Source organism: Gambusia affinis, linkage group LG11, assembly GCF_019740435.1.
Source record: "Gambusia affinis linkage group LG11, SWU_Gaff_1.0, whole genome shotgun sequence".
NCBI lineage: Eukaryota > Metazoa > Chordata > Actinopteri > Cyprinodontiformes > Poeciliidae > Gambusia > Gambusia affinis.
This window is the reverse complement of record NC_057878.1, coordinates 15,188,010-15,202,760: the sequence shown is the minus strand read 5'-3', so window position 1 is coordinate 15,202,760 and position 14,751 is coordinate 15,188,010. Positions and strand designations below refer to the sequence as shown.

Genomic DNA, 14,751 nt, shown 5'->3' with positions numbered 1-14,751 from the left:
TCACCGTTATTTTTAAATTGCATTAATTGGCTTATCATAACAATAATAATAATAACAATCTTGTCTTCTGATGTGTCTTTATCAATGTCCAAAGTTTATTTATTTTCTACATGCAATTATCAGCCATGATTGTGGACATCGCCACGCACGCTCAGACAGAACGCATCCCCTCCACGAGAAGAATTTTTGCACACGCTGCGTGACGTTTCACAGACAACCACTCGAAGACGGAGAGAGGTGGCCCTGGAGCCCGGACGCTCTGCTTAGGTAAAAAGAGGTTTGTGCCCTCAAAGAACAGAAATTTTCCCGTTTTCTGTCCCTGGTGGTCGGTGTACCTGTGTAAAAAACAACATGCGGTCCACCGCACGGCTAGCTTCCCAGTCTGTGTGAGCGACCTGCGCTGCGGCACCTACAGATAAAAAAGTAGCTTGATGAGAATCCAAAGTAGTGGAAGTTTGGAGGGGACGCCATCTTTGGTCCCAGCTCTCCACGTCCCCAACACGGACTGTGTTTTCAGCAGCATACCACGGCAGGGGTGAAGGCCTCGGAAGGTATCGTTAAACGTATTTAAAGTCTCTACATATCCCCTCATTGGTCCTTTGACAGAGGATTAAAGCAGTTCTTCTAAAACTACCGAACAAATTCTGTTCGCGAAAGCTGCTCGGCACTAGCTAACGTTTACAGTGAAGCGTCAGCTTCAAAGTCCATTGAGGTTGTTTGGGCTAGCTTGTAGCACCGAAGACAGGACCGTAGCTTAGTGCCCAGGCCAGTGTTGTAACCTTTTAGACAAATAACCTGCACCGGTGCAGAAACATCTTTGTGGAGGACCCATTTAGACGTTGTAATCGACGCATGTTTTACAAAACCATCACGTCGTTGGGATGGCTAACTCTTGAAAACGAGTCAGTTGATGCAAGTAGAACAACCAAGCAGTTTCTGGAAGTGTTAATGTTACATCGATGGAGTCCTAACAAGCAAGGTAAAGGTGTGCAATCCTTTGTGTCCTGATTGTAGGCTTTACATACAGAAATTTGGATTATGTTATTTCTAATGATTGGATTTACTTAACGGGACAGGAGTGCATTGAATAGGATAGTAATTCAGAAAAATTAGGCAGTTTGAAGATGTCCCCTTGCTATGGATGCTAACAGATTGGACGCATGGTATCCCTGTTTGACCTCATCTCTTTATTTGAGTTTGCAAAACAGCCAAGGGGGATGAAAGCTGTTGTAACTCTCTATTATGTGGCTCTTGTACCTACTTTAGGGTCAGCGTTTTTCACCAGATATTGCGGTGATGGAGGAGTGAGCTGTTATGGCTTCCCCTCTGCTCCTTGTATTATCACTGTAACATACAGTGATTGACAACAATGATGACAACAATGCCACTTGTCATTGTTAAATGTGTGTTTCTCTTACTCTGAAGTTGAAGTTGTCAGTGAATTAGCTCAGATGTAAACTCTACACTCGTATCATGGCTGGGATTTAATTCTGACTCTGATTGAGTCGTCCTTAAACAGGTGGTCAGTCTGCTGAACAGCATGGAGTTAAAATGACATCCACAACAAGGGCTGTAAGGGTTCAACCGCAGGCTCCTGCAGGGGCTTGAAAATAGATAACAGTCATACACTGAGGCCTTGTGTTTGAGACAGAAGGAAATCCTTGATTAAAAAGCACAAATGTGTATGTGTATGTTCTAACATTGGGGGGTATTGTAGGACTCCTTAAGTCTGTTGTGAGTGCTATACAAATCTGATGTTAATTTTTTTTCTCCAAGAAAGCACATTTGTTAATCTAAAGTGTCAAATCATAAGTGGAGGTGAGCCAGTATGCAATACTCAAAAAGAAAAAGAATATTTACGCAAAAACTAAATACTGAAACGTAGAATATCATCTATTTCTCCTGCTGCAGAAACAGTTATGTTTTTACAAAATTTTTTGGTATTTTGATTGAAAAATAAAAAAAAATGCTTACCGGTAATATCTAAAATGAACTCTCACTCAATTTAATAGTATGGTAATTATAATGTGCTAATTGTGTTGAGTGTTCTCCCTTTTTGCTGCACTGCTGTTTACAGTCTAAACAAGTACAATGAGCTGATATTGTTACATGGTTAATTGGTCAGGCTATCAGCTCAGATAGCCATCCTGTTGTTGGCTTCTAAATAGATGAGTGCAGCTTGTTCTCCTTCTTTCAGCCAGTGGACAAGCAGTCAGTAGCAGCATGTCTGGGAGGGGCAGTACTACTTCACCCAACAGCCTAGAAAAATAACAATAACTTAAGTCATTCTGGCACATTTTCTTCTACCTAATTAAAAAAGACTTTTAGCATTATGGAGCGGTGCAGAAAGCTTGACCAATTTTAAAAGTTTAAAGGGGGAAAAAAATTTAATAACTCAATTTATGTTGTGGTGCATATCACAGGCATATACCTAATTAGAGAAATTGAAAGAGCAGCTGTTCAGTAAGATATTTTTCAGTTGCTTTTGTAATGAGTTATTAAAGTCTTTTATTAGTCAGAAGAAAAGTTTGTTTTGCAAAATAAAGCACTCAAGATGTGTTTTTAAATATAGCACTTTGCATCAAATGCTGACCTCTTGGTCTTGGCTGATCTCTGTTTAGCAGATCTCACATGACACAGATCTCACGTGTCCAAATACTGCTCAAACAATCGTCATGCTTTCCTTGTTCTTTTTGGCAAATAGAGAACACACACATTGGATTGGAAAATCCACGTCAAACAATCCGAAACTCCAAAATATTCAACCTTTTTCAAGTGAGACACTTGTGATGTAGTCCGCACAATCTGGACTGCTGAAATCATTGGAACGTACCATTGATATGGATCCAAATCAGACACAAAGATTGCAATGAAAAGCAGCAAAGGGAAGAGTTTTAGAAGTAGCACTTCCCTTGAGGGGTGCTTGAATGCCTACAACAGCTGCTTCCTGTGGATTTTGCAGTTCTTATTTTGGAGATCATCATTAGCAACAGTGAACATACCAGTCATTTATTACCAGCATGATTTATATTTGCCCAGTCAAGCTGGTGGAGGTTAAAGGTGAAAGTAACAAGCTGGAAATGAGGTATCCGATTTACTGACACACTTATTTTATTCAGGTCTATGCTCTCATGACAAAATAATCTAAGTAATTGACGGCAGCTTTTTGTTTTGCTTTCGACTTGTGGCTCCTTGAATATGAAGCAAATGCAGACGGTATTCCTGTGGTTAGACAGATGATTTCGACAATAAAATGTGCTGCAGATTTGATTGGAAGTCAAAGACCTATTGTGGAGAAACGCAACAAGAATAGTTTGTTGGGTTCTGGAGAAGGGGAGGAGGAAATTGAACGGCTGCCAAATTGTTTCCAACATTTTTTCTTATTGCACAGGAGGTGGAATTTCTATTGCATTCATCGGAAAAATTTCCAGCGAAGAGATTTGAGGTTTACGGAGGAAACTCCCTAGAATGTTGAATTATAGACACATTCGAAGAAGAAAAAGTGAGGCCAAAAATGTCCTGGTCTCAAGACTTGTGCAATTTCACTTTCAGTAATAGTACATTTAAATTATAGTTGTAACATGAAGGCCCAATTGTCTTTCTTTCTCTTTTTATTTTTGTAAATTTTGGTAACCCTTTTGTTGTGTAAATTCTGAATACTATTGGTCTTTCTTTGGCTAAGTGTAGTACTTCAGTATTTACAGAGTAATAATTCTTATTTAGCATTAAAATAGAACTCACAATTTAACAATTTAGCAATTTAAGTCCTAACTTCTTAAAACATGTTAAGTTTTCTGTACCTAACAAACTGGTTTGAATTTATTTCTAAATTAATGAGCAAAATAATTTGTTAGACATCGGATCTATATTTCATAGGCAGTTCTGTGGATGAACTTAAAGGAAAATAATAAATTTAACACTTGGAAGTGTATTTCATATATTTTTGAACTCTATTTAAAAGTGGTGGCATGTCATTTTTATGTGTTACATCTTGTACTATTATCATTACAAGCAGTTTTCATGGTTGTTGTATGTTATTTGCTGAAATAAGCTTCCTTTGTGCATTACATGCAGAGGATCCAGTTTTTATTTCAGGTATTGTGGGAAATCTTATGACTCGTGTCCCAGATTATATAAATCTGTTGTAGAAGTGGCATTTTGTGTGCACATATTACAATATCAGCTTGGAAAATGTATCTTATATGAATTATATTAATTGGCATTTTACATCAAACATATTTTGATTACTATTATTTCTATCAGTGGGTTCACTGTTGCAGTACCTGTGTTGTGAAGGTATACTGTTATAATTTAGCATCTGGACATTTTACAGCAGTAAATCTCAAACCTGCCTCTGCCAGTTTTAGCTGATTCAGATTTTAAAGAACTAGAAATAAATTATGTTTCCTACTGAAAATTTAATAAAGTGTTCATAGTGCAAACAAACAAAACAATAGTTTCTCAAAAGCAACTTTCAGTCACAAAATGTTTTACAAATTTAGTAAAACGCTCTGTGTTGTGGAACAGGTATATCCATACAAATGAAACAGAACCACAATAAATGTTCACAACTTCTTTGCACAAACAAAATTTGCTACATTGTCAAATTGTAGGGATACATGATACACCGGCAGAAATATCAGCATTGATTGTTTGTCAATTTTTAACATATCAGTATCATCCGACAGCTAAACTGACCCAATATAGACAACCGATGATTATTTCCATGTTGTTGCCGTTTATGTTTCAGAAGAGGGCCATGAGGTTGGCCATGTGGTATTTGCTTGGTAATGTGACAGTGATGTAGTGCAGGAATGGGAGATGTTTAACAGAAGCAGAGAAGTAATATTAGTGGTATAGTAGGTGTTTCATGGTGTTGAAATGGTATTATAACGTATATAATATCCAAAATATTATTGGGTATCAATATCAGCCCAAATGTCCCTATATTGGGTGGACTCCTAATTAATTTATTGTTACTAAAAAAATTACGTTTAAGCAGCATTTTGGTCATGATTGATTAATTATTCATATTAAGAGGAGAGGCAATCTCACCTTGTTGCAGAGAGAACAGCCATGTTTGATGGTACAGCAGTTAAACAGGATTTTTGTTTTATTTCCAAAAAGGCAAAATGATTCGTGAGTTGATAATTTAACCTGTTTTTCGCATGTTGTGTTAGTCAAACCATAATTAGCTTAAAAGGGTTAGCCTAACTAGTGTTTATCAATGTATAAGTAGATTATTATGTCCATGTTTCCTGTTCTGGCATCTTTTAACTGAATATAACAGGGAAAACTCTTTCTGTTATTTACTGACTCCAATCATAGCAGCATGAACAAACAGCATGCCTCAGTAGAAAATACAGTTTAATCTCTAGGAGCTTTGTTCAGTCTTTGTGTTTTCTCACTGTTAATTTTATACACCTCACAGCTTTAAGTCTTTGTCCAGCTACAACAGTTTCCACTTGATATGTTCACTGATCAGAATTAAGATTTGAGTTTCTGACCAGCTGGTTCCTGACTGGTTGCTGAATTCCTTTTATTATTTTTACACATCTTTATTTTTCCCCTCTTTTTAAACGAGTCTTGAATATTTCAACCTCTTGAAATGCTGGATGCTTTGCTAAGGCCCCGATAGCTTTTCAAAATGGTTGTCTCATTAAAGCACAGGTTTAGTGTGCCGGCACCTCTGAGTCTGCAGCAACACAGAATCCCAAGGAGCTCCTGTATCATTCCCACCGGAGCGCAGTATTCAGCATCGCCTAGCAATCGAAAGATTCCTGTTGAACTCTCAGGATGGCAGCTCTTTGTAGCACAGAAAAGGCTGTAACCGCCGCTCTGTTACAAAATAGATTTGATACCTGCAGCATTCTTAACAATGTAGGATTGTTTAAGTGTGTTAAAGAGTAAGCTGTATTTAAAAAAATATACAGTCCTTCTACTGAAGTGGATTTTTTCAGTGTCCCTTGAGAATGGATATAAATGAGTTCTTTGTGTTAATGTTCTTACTACTGATGCTGTGCCATCTGCTCTTTATGGAGCAGTGAAAAACTTCAATTAAGTAGACTCCTAAATAACAGGTGTTTATCCACCCAGGCACCATGGAGGAGCTGCACAGCCTGGACCCCCGCAGACAGGAACTGCTGGAGGCTCGTTTTATGGGCGGGGTCAGTGGCAGCACAGGGGGAAGCACGTGTAGCACAAGTGGAGGAACCAAAGTGAGTCAGTGTGTTAAGTTGGTTAAAATGGTGAAGTGTTTGTTTTTAATACTTTTTGGGGTCTCTCAAACTGATTCCAAGCTAAATGTTTTTTTTTCTGTTTCCTGCAGGGACTGACCAACAATGAATGTTCAAATCATAGTTTTGGAAGTTTGGGATCCTTAAGTGACAAGGAGTCAGACGTAAGGCAGAAACATTTCAAGCATGGCTTTAGAACCTTTCTACACTCATTACAGTCAGATTGACTAAACTACAATCCCAACTTAATGATCAGATTTTGCATTTAGAAGCACACACTAAATTGAACTGCAGTAGTTGTCACAATAAATGTATGGGCCATGTATATCTCAGAAATATATGATCAGTTGAATAGTCTTTCTGTCCTATAAATTTCAATTGTGAAACAATTCTGGAGGAAAGATGTCGACTCATCAAAGCAGCTGTTTTGTGAAGCTGCAGTTTGGTTGGCAAGTTTGCAATTGGAGGAGGGAATGTTAGAAAACTCAGGAGGCTGCAGAGGATGACGCACTCGGAGACAACAAGGCACCTTAGAAAATTCTCCAGCTGTGTTGTTAAATAAACAATGCAGAATTTCTTAATTTTCATAGTGAAAAAATTATGAATGGATAAAGTGTTCGTAATGCTGCATGTCTTTACAAAGCTGCTCTTCTAATCTTTGCCTACTGAACACTAGTCTGTGTTAGTGTTGAGCTTGTATGTGTATCACCATGCATTGGATTAGTTGGTGTTTTGTTAAAGGGTTTGTGTTTCTCCCAAATGTCAACTGGTTGTATTTTGGATACATGAACGACAATCTAATCTATTTCTTTTTAAAATGAATATTCAAGGTGCCCTTTAGCTTCTGCTTTTGTGATTAAATCACTTCTATTTTAGATTACGTAGCTAGATAGCTGTAAACTTTGTTTTTTGTTCATCCAGCATTTGGAAGCAGTCACAGCAATAGAGACCACATATTAAAATATTGCAATATGTGTCCTGTTTTGCAATAAATTGATCCATTTTACTGCTCTGCAAATGCAATTTTCAGTTTTTTTAGTTTCCTCTTTAAAGTTAAATAAACATCTCCAGGCTGTTTTTATTGAATATATTTGGGGATTATGCTTGTGGTCTTTTAAAAATAAAAAAATATTCTAGTAAGTCTTTGGTTTGTGCTAAAACTGTCCTGTTTTTCCTCATTTAATTGGGGACTGATGCAAAAAGAGACAGTTTTACTGCATATTTGGTGGGTATATTAAACATACCGAGTATAAAATCTATTTTATAACAGCTGTTGCGGTTGGAAGATTTCACTTTGGCAGTTATGCACTTGTTCAACAGAAGAGATCCTGGTTTATGGAAATATTGAACTAATAAGATTAGATACAGAAAAATCAAACCCAGATTACAATCAGCCGTGTAAAGAGTTTGGGATCGGCTGCATGCTCACTAAAGCCTCTGTCCAGATGGATAACAGGTTGGAAGTTGTGTTGTAATAATCTCTTTCTTTCAAATGTCATATTTCAGACTCCAGAAAAGAAACAGTCAGAAACAACCAGAGGCAGAAAAAGGAAGCCTGAGATCCAGTCAGAGAGCAGCCAAGGTTTAATTCTTTTTATATTTGGTCTTTTATTAAATAAGTCCAAAATATCTGTGAAATCATTTCTTTTTAACCTAAAAACTTCCTCCTTTTCTCTTTGAAGGAAAATCAGCTGTGCGAGGACCCAAAATAAGTGATTACTTTGATGTAAGGTTGCAGTTTCATATTCCTTATACATTTCTTTATCTTTCATGGCTTGTTCTAATCTTCTATTAATGAGAAGAGACCTCTGCAGTTTCTAGATGTGAAACTTGAACAGTCCTCTTTATCGCCTCATAGTTTCAGGGAGGGAACGGGTCCAGTCCTGTGAGAGGCCTCCCCCCAGTGCTCCGCTCACCCCAGAACTCACATTCCCAGTCGGCTCAGGGCGTTGCTGTAAGTCATCCCACATCCTCAGGTCCAGATCTTCTTTGGTTGCTCCATTTAATGCGAGTCAGTCTTAAAAATAATCTGTTTCTGTTTCAGGTTAGACAAAATAGTTCATCTCCTACTAATATGTCTTTTGTGGACCAGATGCCAAATCCAAAGCAACTATCGGTCAAATTTGTTCAGGTGAGGAGGATGGCTGAACTCTTGCATCAAGATATTATTTTTAGCAGCTTGCATTAGTTTGAGAATCCTCCACTAACATTTCTGTTTTGTTTGTTTTTTACTCTAGACTGACCTTACAGTTTTGAAGTTGGCTGCCCTTGAAAGTACAAAGAACCTAGACCTTGAGAAGAAGGAGGGTAGAATAGATGACTTGCTAAGGGTAAGAGACAAACAGGACAGGTTTCTGATCACATTAGTGCCTAGCAAATTAAATAAAGCCTTCCTATTTTTTTTTTAAATGTTTTGTAGCTGATTTATTTCCTGATCCTGCTTCTTAGGTAAACTGTGATCTCAGGAGGCAGATAGACGAGCAGCAAAAATTACTTGAAAAGTATAAGGAACGCTTGAATAAATGCATCACCATGAGCAAAAAGTTGCTTATAGAAAAGGTACATTAGGTTTCTTTCTTTTTACAGTTGAGATAATTTGTGAAATGCGACGCAAATCATTGTTTGGTATGATTGTTCAGAGCACACAGGAGAAGCAGGCCTGTCGGGAGAAGAGCATGCAGGATAGGTTACGTCTGGGCCATTTCACCACTGTGAGACACGGCGCCTCCTTCACAGAGCAGTGGACAGACGGCTACGCCTTCCAGAACCTCGTCAAGTAAAAATCTTTGTTCTCTTCTAGTTTCACGCTCGACTAAAACAAATGTCTTTTAATGCTGTATATCATTTTGACTAGTGGCTTTAAAAAAAAATAAAAATGCAAATCCCATATTTACATTAACAGGCAGCAGGAGTGGATAAATCAACAGAGAGAAGACATCGAGAGGCAGAGGAAACTTCTTGCCAAGAGGAAGCCTCCGTCCTCCAGTAACTCCCAAGCACCAACCACAAACTCAGAGCCAAAGCAACGCAAAACCAAGGCAGTGAATGGAGCAGAGAGCGATCCCTTTCTAAAACCCAGCCTACCTCAACTGTAAGACTCTGCATGTGTTATCTTTAAAAGTTGTAGCTTGGGTGAAGATTTTATATCTATATTGTTGTAGAAATGTGGGTTTTGTACTATGTAAAGGTCAGGGTTTCCTGAAGAGGCTGGAGTTTAATATTGGTGTTTTCTGGATAAATTTGTTAAAAACAAAGTACATTGCCAGAGTGTATTATTATTTAATTTTCTATATCTTCCTTTCTACCTGTGTTACTTCCTGCACCTTTTCCTTTGTTTTTTCTTTTCACTTTTCTCATCCTTGCTGTTTTATTTACGATTTTCCTGTTATACTCCCTACTTTCCTTTTCTCCTTCCTCTCATCATTTTGTTCATTTTCTTTTTCCTTCATTTTATCCTTGCTGCTTTCATTCCTTTCTTATTGACCTCCTTATTTGCTTTTGTGCTTTCTTTCTCATTTTTCCTGCTTCCTTCTTACATTTATTTTTTTAATTCTTAATTTTAGTTTTCCCTTTATTTTTCCATTCTTTCCAATTTTACCACTTTTTTTATCCTCAATTCCTTCTTTTCATTCTATTTCATCTGCTTCATCTACTTCCTTTTTATGTTTGCTTTCTTCTTTTGTTCTGATCAGTAGATCTGCAGTTAATTCACTTAATTCTGGTTTCATACTTTAAGCATTTATTCTTTTCCAATGAACTGAGCTGTACTGTGAATAATCTCCTCCTCTTTCTCTCTCATCCTGATTAGGCTGACTCTAGCAGAGTACCATGAACAGGAAGAGATCTTCAAACTGCGACTTGGACATCTGAAGAAGGTTTGTTTGAGATCACATATTTTCCATAATCACTGCATATTGAATACAATATTCCTTTTGTGTTTGTTTGGTTGGTTTTTGCAGCAATTGGCTTCAGTCATTTTGTTAAACATGACTGAAGCATTATTTAGTGACAATAATTGTGTCATTATCTAGTGATAATGGGTTTTAGATTTCACTCTAACATTACTTAGTGTGAAACCTAAAACTCAACTATTAGTAAATAGTTGAATGTTTTGATTTCTCACCTTGTTTAAGGCCAATCCCGCAGTTTTACTTCGGCAGGTTGTGACGATCTCCTCTCCTTGTTGTCGGTTCTCTAAAGTTGCCTCTTTGCATTTGTGTGTTTACGTGCTTGAATCATTTATAGGAAGAAGCTGAGATCCAGGCTGAGCTGGAACGCCTGGAGAGAGTCCGCAACCTTCACATTAGGGAGCTGAAGAGAATAAATAATGAAGACAGCTCCCAGTGAGTCTATATATAATCCTTTGACAGATGCTGCATTGACTTTGGAACATAATGTGCACACACGGATACTATCAACATCCACTAAACTGTTTTAAAGCCTGCTATTGCTTGACAAAAAGTTATGTGGAGAATGAGCTGAAATAATAAATGATGTTTTTCTCCCGTTCTCCACCTTAAGATTTAAAGATCACCCCACGCTAAATGAACGGTATCTACTCCTACACCTCTTGGGTCGGGGAGGCTTTAGTGAAGTTTACAAGGTAGGCTTGAAAGTGTTGCTATGTCAGATTAAAGTCTTAAAGATCACCTGGTGCTGGGTTGTTTAAATAACATTTACTACATGTGCTCATCAGGCTTTTGACTTGATTGAACAACGATATGCTGCTGTGAAGATTCACCAACTTAATAAAAACTGGAGAGAAGAGAAAAAGGAGAACTATCACAAGTATGTGGGTCTAATAGGAAACCAATAGTTCATAATCTACTGTGTCTTGACTTCGGTTTCTTTGGTTTAACGTTGTAAAAACCGCCTCGTTTTTGCCAGGCATGCATGTCGAGAGTACAGAATACACAAGGAGCTGGACCATCCCAGGATCGTAAAACTTTACGACTACTTCTCACTGGATACAGACACGTCAGTAACTGTCTGGATTCTTGTTCTTTCCGTGGTCTCTTGTTCATAATCTCTCGGCTATAACCATTGATTCATTGGAACAGGTTTTGTACAGTGATGGAGTACTGCGAGGGCAACGACTTGGATTTCTACTTGAAGCAGCATAAGCTAATGTCTGAGAAAGAGGCGCGGTCTATCGTCATGCAGATTGTGAACGCACTAAAATATCTAAACGAAATCAAACCTCCCATCATCCATTATGACCTTAAACCAGGTAAAAGCACCGTCTGAACACTTACTGCCTCTTAACATTTGCTCAGTGATGTCGGTGTTGACCTTACTGTATTTTGACATGCAGGTAACATCTTGCTGGTGGACGGCACAGCCTGTGGGGAAATAAAAATCACAGATTTTGGTCTTTCCAAAATAATGGATGACGACAACTATGGTGTTGATGGGATGGACCTGACGTCGCAGGGGGCAGGAACCTACTGGTGAGGGAAACATGCATTATATTCATAGAGAGCCGTTGAAAGGATTTACAAAAATAAATTTACCAATGCAATGGTGCAACGCTCCCGGTTAAAACAAGTTGTATTTAATGTGTCTAAATATTCCTCCAAAGACCTTAAACTGTATTGATCTGGTTTAAAGGTACCTCCCTCCTGAGTGTTTTGTGGTTGGTAAAGAACCGCCAAAGATCTCCAATAAGGTGGATGTGTGGTCAGTCGGTGTCATCTTTTTCCAGTGTTTGTATGGAAGAAAGGTGAGGTCGATACTTTGATAATATTTTGTCTGTTGGTAACTTGAGCCTGAACCAAGTTTTCCCTGTTTTCCAGCCGTTTGGCCACAACCAGTCGCAGCAGGACATTCTGCAGGAGAACACTATTCTCAAAGCTACTGAGGTCCAGTTTCCTGTAAAGCCAGTTGCCAGTAATGAAGCTAAGGTAGGAGACTTGCTTGTTTTGGATTGTTTTCAGAAGGCTGGTCTTTATATATTTGTTATACATACATTGCTGTTGGAAAGTTTAAAAATTAATATTTTTCCAGCTCCAAGCAGCCTCTGCACAGTGTAGAGGTTCCAAACGAGAAAGATTTGATTATATAAAAATGACTTGACTAACATTTGACTGTTTCTTGTTTCAATTATTTAAACTCAACCTGGTTTTTAGATGTCATATTCTTGGCCATCACATGTTGATTTACCGTAATTCCATATTATTCAGCATGTTAAGGTACCATCTGCCCTTGGTAAAGCGGTATATTAAGCCTTTAATTTGATATATCTTTTAATAAAGTACACAATTCCTCTAATTTATTAGATTTATTTATTTTTTTGAATCAAAAACATTTTTATTCATACTTTTTTCCATTTGAGAGTCTGGGAACATTTAATGCATGATCTATTGTCACATTTCCAGGAGCTTGGCTTGTTTTCGGAGGCTCTTATCACCTGGTTTATTACTGCATTTATTAGGGTAAAAATAAATTACATCGGTAAAAATTTACTCCAGAAAAGGTGCTTGGTTCAGAGGCAATGCATTTTTTAAATTTAATAGGGATATTAGTAAAGTAGTGAAGTTCTTTAAACTCATTAAAGTTTTTATCAACGTATTTATTCAGTTATATCAGTGTAAATTGTCTAAAGCTTGATTTATCCCCTCAACCGTAAATTAAATAGATTGTAAACTGTTCACTGCTGTCGGTGAGAAAATAGAGTAAATGCTCATCAAGACTTGGTAAATGTTGCAATGTATCAGAACCCGTAACTGTTTATTAGAAATGGCTCAAATCAACTTTGCAGTCTAAACTTTTAAGAACCCAGACTGGACATCGGTTAATAAACCGATTGTCCTTTTTCCTCTCTTCAGGCCTTCATAAGACGCTGCCTGGCCTACAGGAAGGAGGATCGAGTCGACGTTCTCCAGCTGGGAAGTGACCCCTACCTTCTCCCTCAAATGCGAAGATCGAGCTCGTCTGGAAATCTACAGATGAGCGCTGCTAGCGCTGGCTCAGCCTCATCCACTCTCATCTCATACTGACAGTTTTGAACTTTATGAGAGGCGAAGCAAGAACTGAAGTTGCAACTACGAGGCTCATCGGAAGGCCTGGACTTGTGACGGGAGCAGCAGAACGAGCAGGACCGGAGAGTCGGGATGTTTGTTGGCCTCCTCCGACCTGCGCCTGGATTCTTCTCCTTTATCAGGACTTTTATCAGTGGAAGGATGGAGAAGTCGTGTTTAACAGAACATGTGTTGGGATGGGCGTCCGACAAAAGCACTGAAACTATGTATTTTGAAGAAAATGTGACTGGACATCCCGTAGAGAAGTTGCAGACGAATGGAGCATTCAGTGGATGAATGGAGATTCGGCTGTGTGCCATTTGATTTAATAAGACTGTCCTGCCAGGATGCAAATGATTCAGCTGCTAGAAGTTAATTTACTGTGAGGAGAAGTCAGTCATCGTTATGTAGAATTAAAGAAATTTCACTATTGATTTGGATAATTGTTCTGTTTTTTGTCCCCCCCCCCCTCCCTCCACAAATGTTAGGCTTTAATTTGAGTAACTTAGCCATGGGAATGTAATGTGTAGCATATAAGTGGCATCTAGTGTCATGTAGGCTGGAGCAGCATACTTACATACATTAAATGCACAAAGTAACCAAATGTAGAAAAATTATGTATAAAACCCTATGCAGGAATATTAACATAAATTGGAAACTGTATATGCTGTATAGGTGAATTTTCAAATTTTGAGCTGCAGCAGTGATGTTAAAGGAGTTAAAAGTTTTCCTGACATAAAATGAGTTTCCTGGAGTGTTTTCATTTTGCTGCTTTGCTGCTCTTACTTTTTCAAGGGCTGTATGTTCCACTTTGGGTACAAGTTGTACAGTTCTGCTTAGAGTGAATAATAAATTCCAAGAAATGGTGTTTTTTTTTTCTCCTTCAATGAATGTTATTGATGACATCCAATTCCTATCAATATTTACTGGTGCCTTTCAGGGTAGAATATAATCAGAACTAAATTGCTCTGACAATGCGTTAACCAGATGATTGGTTGGATCCAAAACTAAAGTAAGTGAAAATCAGATACTTTACAGTAGCTTTTTTGTGTTCATTTTGGTAATTATGACATACAACTCATAAAAACTCACTTTGGTATCCTATATTATGCGGGACCATAAACTGATTAAGACAAATGTGCTAAAATATAGGCCAACAAATTACAAAATTTGTCCACAATGTCAATTGAAGCTGGAAGGTTTGTTTTTTTCCTTCCACGTAGCTTTTCATTTGTTTGCTTTCATACCACACTTTCATCCTTGTAGATATTCAGTGACTGAACCGTCAGATTAGCGCTGTTGGTAGTTTGATGGTTTATAGTAGATTTCCTGAGCACAATTTGTCTGAGAAACTAAGTGTTGGGTTTTCATTACCTTAACTTCTTGAAATTAAAGCACTCTAAAAGTTTCGTTTTTAAAACAGTTTCTCAAATATTTAGCCACCACGTGTAGTCAAGGCTATACCACCATCTTCTGGTGATGTGTGGAACTGCATG

General features: G+C 37.9%; 1 protein-coding gene across 1 annotated transcript; it reads left to right on the top strand.

Annotated features, from left to right (window-relative positions):
• The first annotated feature begins 283 nt into the window (after nt 1–283).
• tlk1a (tousled-like kinase 1a) lies at nt 284–14,123 on the top strand. The gene is given in 23 exon segments (XM_044131479.1): nt 284–473; nt 475–510; nt 512–551; nt 6,097–6,218; nt 6,329–6,400; nt 7,743–7,818; nt 7,919–7,962; nt 8,095–8,190; nt 8,281–8,367; nt 8,474–8,566; nt 8,685–8,795; nt 8,876–9,012; nt 9,139–9,327; nt 10,045–10,111; nt 10,482–10,579; nt 10,758–10,839; nt 10,933–11,024; nt 11,124–11,213; nt 11,297–11,466; nt 11,551–11,686; nt 11,847–11,958; nt 12,032–12,139; nt 13,064–14,123. Coding segments are annotated over 23 exon segments (2,271 nt in total). The 5' UTR covers nt 284–431; the 3' UTR covers nt 13,235–14,123.
• Nucleotides 14,124–14,751: the final 628 nt, after the last annotated feature.